This window comes from Lepidothrix coronata, unplaced genomic scaffold (assembly GCF_001604755.1).
Source record: "Lepidothrix coronata isolate B3197 unplaced genomic scaffold, Lepidothrix_coronata-1.0 Scaffold182, whole genome shotgun sequence".
Classification (NCBI taxonomy): domain Eukaryota; kingdom Metazoa; phylum Chordata; class Aves; order Passeriformes; family Pipridae; genus Lepidothrix; species Lepidothrix coronata.
Window position 1 is genome coordinate 1370793 of NW_016690362.1, and position 10447 is coordinate 1381239.

The window sequence follows — 10447 nt, forward strand, 5'->3', positions numbered from 1 at the left end:
TAATTATTAACAATAATTATTATAATTATACTTGGGCAAAAGCTTTACCACTTCCATCAGCTTCTATCTCTTGCTTTTCTGCTGTGGGTTTGGTAACACAGATGAAATTGCCAAATGCCATGGAAATATGTGTGCATGGGGCTCTCAGAGCAACCGAAAAACTCAGAACAAAGCTAAACTTCTGAATGACTGTAGCAAACTCAAGCTCTGGACCTACTTTGACAGTCATTGAACATATTTACATCCAGAAATCTTCAGAACATACAAACACCAGCAGCAGTTATTGTGTCCCAAATTTTTTCTTCTCCTTGCCCGCTCATCTATATCTCTTCGTGTTGGCATCAGAGGCAGGGAGAAGCAGCCAGCTTGCTTCCTCAGCAGGACACTGTCTCCTCATTTGATACTCTGGGAACATCATGGTTGACTGCCCAACCTCACCTCTTGTTCCTGACCACAGCCTGGCAAAACTGCTCTAAGCAGAACAGCACAACTCAGTGCAAAAATCGCTCTTCTGCATTGAGCTTATTTAGTTGGTAGAGGACTGAAAAGCTGCTCATTCACAGTGCAGCTGTCCGGCAGGTGATCTGAGTAGGAGAAATTACTATTCACCTTTCACCTGGGTGACCATCTCCCTTCCAGCCCGAACTCGTGCATGTTCCAGTGCAACTCCCAGAGAAGCTGCATCTAATATTCCCTCAGTTGGGAAAGCCAGGTGTGACCCTACCTGTGGTGGCTGTCCATACAACTTTGAGATATCAGCCCATTTAGCAGATGCATTAGGCACATCTCTGGGGACACATTACTGATAGAGTGGAGTCATCAAGGTCTCACCTCTGTGTGAAACAAGGACTGGGATTTTCACATATATCTGCACTAATGGCAAAGGCAGCCATGACCTCTGCAGCAGGCTCAGAGCTGACCCTGGCCAAGGCAGATATCAGAGAAACCTCCACAGAGCACACAAGGCTTGTTTCTGGTTCCTCCTGTCCATGTCACTTCTGTGAACAGCAGCCTTCCTGATTCATTTTTCCTCCCACCTCTGATCATTAACTCTATAAAAAAGTTTTCTTATGTGTAGCTCCATCTTCATGTTATGTCTCTAATGCTTAGTTCAAGGAGAATTTGATTTTTTAGAGGGAAATGTTACCTTATCTGCACAATAAATACAGAAATAACATCTTAAAAAAACAATCCTGCCTGGCCAGTGCTCCTGTGCTTGGGCCAGCGAGTTAATCAGCTACTGTATGCAGAAATATGAACCTAAGGAATAAAAGTCAACACCACACATGAAATGGAGAAAGTCTATTCATCATTTTCAACACTCTTTTCAGTCTGAATAACCTCAAGAAATAGTTGCAAGACAGGTAAACATACTGATCTTTAACTCCATGATTTTTAATCTAAATTTTAACCCCCAGTTAAAGCGAGGCTTTAGTTTGATACATACTTTTTGTTGCTCAGTGCTGCTAATCCTCATAATATAGATTATGCTCCAGTGGAAACCAAAATCAAAACAAAAACAAGAACAAAACATAGCACAAATCTCTGAGAATTGATATGTCTCTCACAGATTAATGAACTTTTAGATCCCTGACCTCACAGATGGGGAAATTTGGAATGAAAACGTACAAAATAAGGGTTTAAAAAGTAATAAGAACAAAATCCCAGTGCAAGTAATAAAGGTAAACATTGAAAATCTGGTTAGCTTCTGGACATAATGTATTTATGTTCAGATCACATTCTCTCATCTATATATCCTTACCTGGAAGGCAACACCTAAGCAACCAAGTTCATCACTTTAACTGACCTTCAGGACAAAGTCTCCAAACAACAATACAGGGATAGTTGATGCAGCACAGTGAAAATAGGGATGAAGTAAAGAATCAGGGGAGAGAGTTATAAGACTCAAGAGCAAGCTGAAGACTAAAGCAGCAGCTAGGTGAGCAAGAGCAGAAAGAGGAAAGATGGCCAAGGGAGAATGGGAAGAAACACCCAGTTAGGACTGTGACTGGGAGGATAGAGACACTGAACAGATATCTAAAGTAGGCACAGATATGGCAGCATGAGAACATAAGAAAAGGGAGTGCTGGAAAGGCAGGGGAAGATTTTGAATACAAACAAGAAACCAAGATAAATAAGTGATTTAAAAACAGAGCAGAGTTCAAAAAGCCCAGAGAGCAGCAGTGAAGGTAAGAGTGGTGAGATGGCCTGGGACAGCCACCCACGCTCCACAGGCAGCACAAGTAATACAATAGCCATTCACATGAGGTCAACTGCTTTGAGGCACCCATCCCTGCTGCTGGGTCCTGTACTAAGAAACCACTGAAACCGCAGTGTAATTAAACTGGAGTAGCAGAGGAACAGTAACAATCTGCATAACTTTGAGGTAAAGCCAGAGCCATGATCCGGCCAGGATTAGAAAAAACAGCTCTATACTGGACAAGTAGAGATACCTGATCTCTGAGAATACAGTGCTTTCTTTGCATCACAGAGGGCTAATGAGATTAATTAGCTAATATTTGTAAAAGTTTTTGATGTGACAACAGCCCGCATGAAGTATTTACAGTATAAAACTGCAGCAGTCTCCTTGGTCCTTCATTCCAATGGTGTTTTTCTGGGCACTAGTCCAGGAGCACAGGCAGTGAATCCCAGTTGCTAGATCAGCTCAGTTCCGTATCCCTAGGGACAGCTCAGGAAACCGACGGGCAAATGTTCTTTATTAGCATATCAGCTCAGAGGTCGCAGTGCCCGTCCCTCACTCTTCCTCTCTCCTGGGAGCTTTACGCTTGCTTTCCTGCCTCCTGCCCTGGCGCCCGGCAGCAGGAGCAACGCCCAGCCAGACAGGGAGCGGGAAGAGCTGTATGCTTCCCGACAGCAAGCAGCCAAGTGGGAAGTTTACAAGGACGAGAGGGAACCACATGGTGTGCTGGACTCGCAGCCGCACTGTCTCGGCAGCTCCTGCTGCCCCTGTGCTGCATACACACACTTCTCGGTGGCTGTGTGTTTTTCAGGGCTTTTTTTTTTTGAGCAGAAAGCAGTCCTAAACAATTATCCTTTCCATCTGCTCCGTGACCACATGCAATGACTGTTAGTAGTCACTGTGGAAAATAAGATTACATGCAATGCCACAGCCAGGACCGGTTCAAGAGAAGATGAAATCTCTCTATTAACTGTGCTATGTTTCCCTCCTTCCAGCAGCAACCTGTCATCCCTGATGGATTTACTCAGAAATATAGGAATATTTGTGGTTTGTTCTCTCCTGTTTTCAATTTCTCACGTTCCACCTTGCTTTTCTGATTGATCACAGAGCAGATGCCCCCTCCTGGAACTGTCTCACTGAGCCTCCAAGTCTCCCACCTACATAGTGACAGACAGTTTAGAGCCTGACATTCTGTATGGGACTGGGATTATTCATAGCAGAGAAGAATGTGCCACTTCCTTCCCGGAAAGCTACAGTACCCTATTCATATCACATCCAGGGCAGGTACACACATTGTGCATTTCACTGCAGTTTCCACAACAGGCTGATGCCATTACCAGTTTTGTAATTACAACTTTTGCAGTAGGAGAAAATAAATTGCTTGCTATTTGTTGAAAGGAAGAATGGGGTGCGAAGAATTGGTTGGAAGAGGACCATACGTCAAGGGCTGAGAATATTATTTGCCAAAGCCATTCCAGCAAGAAGCCAAGCTTAGACTGGTCAAAAACATCAGTAAACTCAGAAGATAGTTGCTTTTCTGTTGAAAGGATATTATTTTACAGGGAAAGAAAATTCACATTAGGGATAGCGTTTCTTATCTTGGAGAGATAGGTACTATGATAGTGGTAATGGCATCTCAAAATCGAGCTCTGGAAGGCAGCATGCTCAGATGTCAGCCCTGGCAGATAAACACAGCCACACCGACCCAGTGTCAGAAGCACCCAGCCTGCTCTAGGATAGTACCTGGTGTGACAGGCATGCAAATACTTAGGCTTCAGAACAGACCATTGTGTGAGCAAAGGAAAGGACAGAAGGTGCTCCAGACAGCTGCCTCATGTCAAGTTTTGCTGTCCTCACAGGTGCCATTTGACTGAAACAAGACTCTGCTATACCTCCCTTTTCCCAGCATAACCTCTACTGCTGCAAAATTCCCAGCCTTGGGATTTCAGTCACCAAAGCACTGGACACCATGCCTGGACTTTTTTACCTTGATCCATAATCTAGTCAGACTCCATCTTTCCCTTGAACACATGACTTTCTTCTCAGTGTCCCCAGAAGCACTGTTGCTACAGCCAAATAAATGGGATCAAGCCAGTAAATTTTATGCATCTCCCAAAAGCCATGTAAACCTGTCTTCATGGCTTATGGCCTGATGAGATCAATCCTCCCCTTATAAGCTGGTATATCTCCCGTATCTTGGAAAGATTTTCCTTGGGACCAAGACTGTTGTCCAGTCCAAGATGTCAGGGTAAAATCTACATTGCTCAGAGATCAGATCCTCAACTACATCGAGCAAAAGTCAAATTTTTTTTCTTTATTTAACTGGAGTGGGAAACATTTCTTCTTCATTCAATAAAAAAAAAAAAGCCTTTGACCAGCTACGTGTTGCTGGGAATGGGGGGATAAGTAGGGGGAATGGTGAATTGCTCCTTATCCCCACATAATGGGGATAACTTATAATGACTTATAATAACATCCAAGGGTACTTTATTTAAAAGCAAGTCTCTCTCACGATAAAAAAACATCCAAACATATTGTTCCTACTGTCCCAGTCTTTTAACTCCAGAACCCACTTCCTTCCAAACCCTACAGATTCCCTGTGCTCACCTCTCACTGACCTGTGTCTGGTCCCCCAGGACCTCTGCTGCTGTGCTTGCAACTTATCTTCCATATCATGCCTGCCCCACATCACCTCCCCATCTCTTCCCACTTGCTAGCACTAAAATATTTACCACTTGCCAAAGATGGGGGTGACTTCTAGGAATAGAGCGGCACTAAATAAATAATGACAGAGAGAGCAGAAATGGGCCATTTGCCTGTAAGGAAGTTTTATTAGGAAGAAAGCCTTTTAAGAATGTCTCCTCCATGGCAAATTATGTTCCCCTCCCTTATTCTGTCCACTTCTTTTCCGTAACACAGTCACTTTAGTTTCCAGACATAATTCATTTAAATATCAATATTTGGGAACCGAGTAGGAGCATCAGCACAAATTCATTCCTGGATGAAAATAGGCCACTGGGGGGAGGAAGGGAAGGGAAGGGAATAAAACCTGCACACAGGTCAAAGATGGCTATAAACATAAAACTGCTTCCCAAGGAACGTTTAACTATTTTTCAGGCTATGCCATCTTCACAGGTTTAGATTGGACAGGACTGTGGTTACTACACAGAGCAAAACTGGGAAAGCTGGCTTTAGAAATGGATTGTCTGTGTCCAAACTGCACACTGCAGCAAAGAGTAAGTACTTAACCACAAAAGGTAAGTACCAGAGATTCAGTGATTCACATAGAGAAATACACCAACTCTAAACTTAAAACTGACTCATCACTTCAGTATTATAGAACATAATTCTATCCTTGGTAAAAAGTTATAGCAAATGCTTTCCAGCTCCAAACTTCTGGGCTGCTGGCAGACAACACACAGCAGCTTACAACTCTCTAACACCATATGGAAGAGACTTCAGTGCCACTTTCTTCCCAGGGAAGAGTCTTCATGTGCTGTTCCAAGTATGCCATCACTATAAGGCAGCATAGCCGTTCTGATGCTGGTCCACAAACCCCTGCAGACCATACACATGCACATACAGACTCACATGCACAGTCAGTTCAGCCTAGCCATCTCACACCCAAAGACTCAAAGCTTTAATGAGTGCTAAAGAACAAAGTCAAGCAGTTTAGGGGCAAAATATATGAGCTGACTCTTCCTCTTTTGTGCAACTATCATAAGGTAATTATCCAGAGGAGGCAGCTAGTCCCTATTCCCTGAAGCGCCCATAGCACAAGGTCTGGACAGATAAAGAAGGGAGAACAATGGGGTACCACGTGTGTAAAGCCGACGCAGAACAGGAGGGAAGCTATGCCCACAGTTTTAGCCCTAGCCTCTGCCTGGCTAGCCACACTCAGGCTCTAACTTATCCCACAACCCTTAGGCTTTGTATTTTACCCAAGCATCCCTCAGCAACTGTGGCTTACCTCCTGGACCATTTGGCTGACTGCCTCCCAAAGGGTCTCTTCCAGAGCACGCCATACAGCTGCACTTTGGTGCTGATGTCCAGAGCATCTGAATCTGCCTGTTCCATGGACGGAGAAGGGGATACCGAACTGGATTTTGAAGAGAACATTATAGATGAATCTGCTTCTAACTCTCCCCTTCTGTGTGGCAGCTCAGGGAATCCGATTAAATGCAATGAACCAGAAGGACGTAACCAGCCCAGCAGACAGAGAGACTGGGCTTTGGTTTGAATCAATAACTTGACTGCTCAGCACTCAGTCAGTAATTCTCTCCCTGATGCACAGACGATGAGAGTTTCCTCATCGCGTATTACTTCTTGATGCATTACAAACAGCACACATCCCAGCCCAAGGGAAAAAATGAGTGAAGAGAGTCAGACATCAGAAACACAGAGAGGCAGAAAGAGCTCATCAGAGAGAAAGCTCTCAGCAATAACATAAGCCAAAATACCTCTGCACCAGAGCCAGCTTGGAAGGTTATTTCACTTGACATTGCAGCACTTCATGCAGAAATTAGGGCAAGATTGGATGTTTTACTTTCAGGCATCTCTGACACATATTCCCAAAATCTTGCACTTGGAGACAGGTTCTTCTCATTTGTCCTGAGGAAAATGGGGGCAGAGTGAGTGGGAGTCAGCAAGTTCAATCAGATTCCCTCTGTCATCAGGGCAGGGGAGGGAGGCTTTGCTGTGCCAGCCTGGCACTGCCCACCTGGGGAGAGTTCACGTGGCTGCTGGGTTTGGACTGGGCAGTGTCCATGCTGCATGCCTTGCTCAGCCTTAAAGGGCCACTGCTGATCAAAGTTAGAACACAAAATTCTGCGTGCCTCCATGCCTTGCTGCATCTTGGAGATGTGGCAAGCACAGTCTCTGCTCTGCATTTTAGGTACCAGCTCCTTCTTGGCCACAACACAGACACAGAGAAATATGTCCCACAGTTCGGGTGAGTCTACTTTCATCTCCTGTTTAGCATTCCCACAATAAGCTTTTTAATCTGGGTCCCTAGTCCTTGTTCCTCCCTTGAAACCCTTCCTCCTTGCATAGATACAAAGTCCTGCAAAAGAACCCCTGTATTTTGTAATGCCCACAGGAAAGCACATTAGCATCATATTGTTCCTTCCTGTGTCCTGCCTCCCCTCCAGGATTAGAATTTGTGGAAGAATCGTGCCTGCTAAAGCATCTGGGTTTTTGGTGCATTATATAACCAATACAGACACATACATGCTGAGGCATCTGCTCCTGTTTTAACCTGTGCCATCCTCCATCTATTGATTTTGAAGCTGTAATTGCTGGATGTCAGCCCTTCCCAATGCAGTTATTCAGAAGTGACACAGTGCAGACATATGGTCCTTTCTCATCCCCAGGGATCAGGAACTTGGGACACACTGTAGGCTAGATCACATCACCAGACACAGGTTCACTTAACTTTATATGGTCAGAGGCACTTGCAAGGCATCCTAAAGAGAGGAAATGCAGACAGCCTGCCTCAAGCTCACAGACTGCATTTGGTATCAGAGAAATTAAGAGATGCAGGTCCCTGATAAAAGTCACTATTGATCACTAGATGAAAGAGTCAGCAAACTCAGTGCTTTGTTACTTTCTCTCACCCTGGCTTTGACTGACTTTTTGGTCCCAGACAGGACATGTCCCGAGCAGCAGCAAAGCCCATCTCTGAGCGACACTAAGGCAGAGGGTGGAAAAGAGGGGAGAGCAGCAGATACTGCCTCTGTCCCACCTCAGTTCCAACTCTTGAATAAAACACTGCATTGCAGAAGAGAAGCATTAATGCTGTAGACACCATTCCACACACTGCACCAAGAAGGAAATACTACTCATAAACAGGAGAGGGAAAAGTTTCCCTGGAATTATGTTGTGCAAAGAGTAAAAAGGATTCTGGGCTCAATGGCATCACTTTACAAGAGTGCAGTGAAAAGCCAGAGTTCCCACGTAAGGATGATCCAGCCCCCCTGCCATTGTACTGCACCAGTGATGCAAAGATTTGACAGCGGTGACCTACAGTGAGGAAAAGCAGATTTTCATCCTTTGCTTCTTTACTTGTTTTTACTTTACACAGACTAATAAAGAGGTTTCTAGATTTGAACATCAAAAAACTGAGATAAATTTCCTCTGGGTGAAAAGGGAAGGGGCTCACTACTCAGCAAGGGACTGAGTAGTTATAGCAAGTTCTTTAAAGTCAGCAGTCTGAGGGAGGGAAAGTGCAACTTGCTTTTGTCAGGTGACCAAGAGTTAAACACAGGTAGAAGCAGCAATGCTAAGGCAGAAGATAGTGGCAAGGTGAATTTTGTAACTACTGGTGTCTGGACACAGTAATTTGTAGTAACAGTTGTTCCGTTAACATTTCCTTTATGTCTGTACTAATCTAATGAAGCTGGGGGCCTGTCTAAAGGAAAGAGTAGAGAGCAACAGAACAGGTCTAAGCAACCTGCCTCACAAACAGGAGTAATGTCCTAAGGGCCAGCTTAAAGGTTCTTCAGTGCTACTTCTGACAGATACAAAACCTGCTTCTTCTAGCCATAAATTCTGGGATCAAGAAAACAGTGTCATAAAACCCAGATGGTCACAGGTATAGCTAACCCACAGTATGACAGGAGACTAAAAGGACTTCACTTGTTTAAATGAGAGCAAAATTTGACTGCTGTCTAGTTTTAGGCATTATTTCCCCTCTTAATGTATTGGTAAAGGTTGACGCTTGCAAGAAAACAAATTGGCCTAAATTGGTCATGAAAAAAACAAGAAAGGAATTAACAATTGCTGGAAGAGGATTGTGGAATTGCCATGCAACAAGAGCAGTTGAGGCAGAAAGCCATTACTTGGTGGGGTCCACTATATTCACAGCAACCTGGGGTAGCCATACCTTCCAGGGATACAGACTAGGCTCATGTACCTTCTCTGAAACCTTTTTGTTTCAGAATAATAATTTAAAGATTTTAGATGGCTGTTTCACTCTTGATGGCTCATAGGGGAAAGAAACACAGCTGTATATCTTGGAAAGAAAGCACTGGAGCTTTAATTAGAAGGCCTTTCTGTGGAATGACAGGTTGCACTGGTATAGGAATTATTTTGCTAACATGTTGTCTCTATTTTCCCTAAACATCAAGCCAATAAAATTTTGCTAAAAATAAAACCTTTGAAGCAGACACCAGTGCAAGTTCTACAGAAGTAACACTTCTTCACAGAATCACAAAGTATTCTGAGTTGGAAGGGACCTACAAGGATCATCAAGTCCAAATCTTAGCCCTGCACAGGACATCCTCAAGAATCACACCATGTGCCTTCACCACCCTCCAGCTGGAAGATGCTCCCTTTCAGTTTAAGGATACATATACTGGCTAACTGCAGCTGCTGAGGAGGCTTGTATTTTTTTTTTTTAAGTGAAAAGTTATACCTTCATGTTCTGGGCAGCCTTACAATAGTACATTGTGCAGAAAAGAACAAACTATTTATTGGGCTGGGGCTAGTAAGTTAAGATTTGGATCAGAGCTGCTGTGGAGTTGGAAAGATTCAGATCTTGCCTTCCAGTATGGATTCCTTTTTCTCTTACAGCTTCTGATAGGTTCCGTAATCATTTTCAATCCAGAGAACCATCAGAAGTTATGGAAGGTATTAGCAAGTACCTGGAACAATGTAGAGAAATAAAGTCCAGCTCAGGTTTTATTTATGATACAGCATTCTTGCAAAGACAAAATGCCACATGTATTCCTCAAAGTGATGCTCCAGCTTCCCAGACGCACAGCTGTGTGCAGAGGCTATTTTTAACAGAAAAAAAGAAACCACCATCAATCCACCTCTAGTCTGATACACTGACAGAGCATGTTTCTTTTGCACATGATTGAATTTTCAGTGTCAGATGGGAAGCCAGAGCTGTCCTGTAGAGCTCAAAGAAAAGAGTTACTTACTCAGCAAACAAGCAATTAAGTCAAGTGCCTCTGTAGATTTGCAGCCTCATCTGACATCACCCATACAGATGTATAATCCCATTTGACATCATCCCTTGGTTAGAACTACTTGGTCTTAGTCACCTGTTCCAGCCAAAGACCTCCACTGGTCCCAGCCCTTCAGACCCACTCAGATCCATGTTGGATAGCCCAGGCGTTATATTAATCCAACTATTAGGTGTGGATATAGCACTACTTCAGGAATCTTACAGGAAGACAGAAAGTAAGACATCAGTTTTACTGAAGCAAAGAAATTTGATAGCAAGCAGCCACACACATAGCC

At 43.8% G+C, this 10447-nt stretch overlaps 1 protein-coding gene across 1 annotated transcript in view; it reads right to left on the bottom strand.

The window, feature by feature from the left end:
• Positions 1 to 8220, bottom strand: part of PLEKHD1 (pleckstrin homology and coiled-coil domain containing D1) — a 31273-nt gene extending 23053 nt beyond the window's left edge. Inside the window, exon 1 of the mRNA XM_017830652.1 lies at positions 6171 to 8220. Within this exon, the coding sequence (XP_017686141.1) occupies positions 6171 to 6319 (149 nt within the window). The 5' untranslated portion in view covers positions 6320 to 8220. The remainder of the gene's footprint in view (positions 1 to 6170) is intronic.
• Positions 8221 to 10447: the final 2227 nt, after the last annotated feature.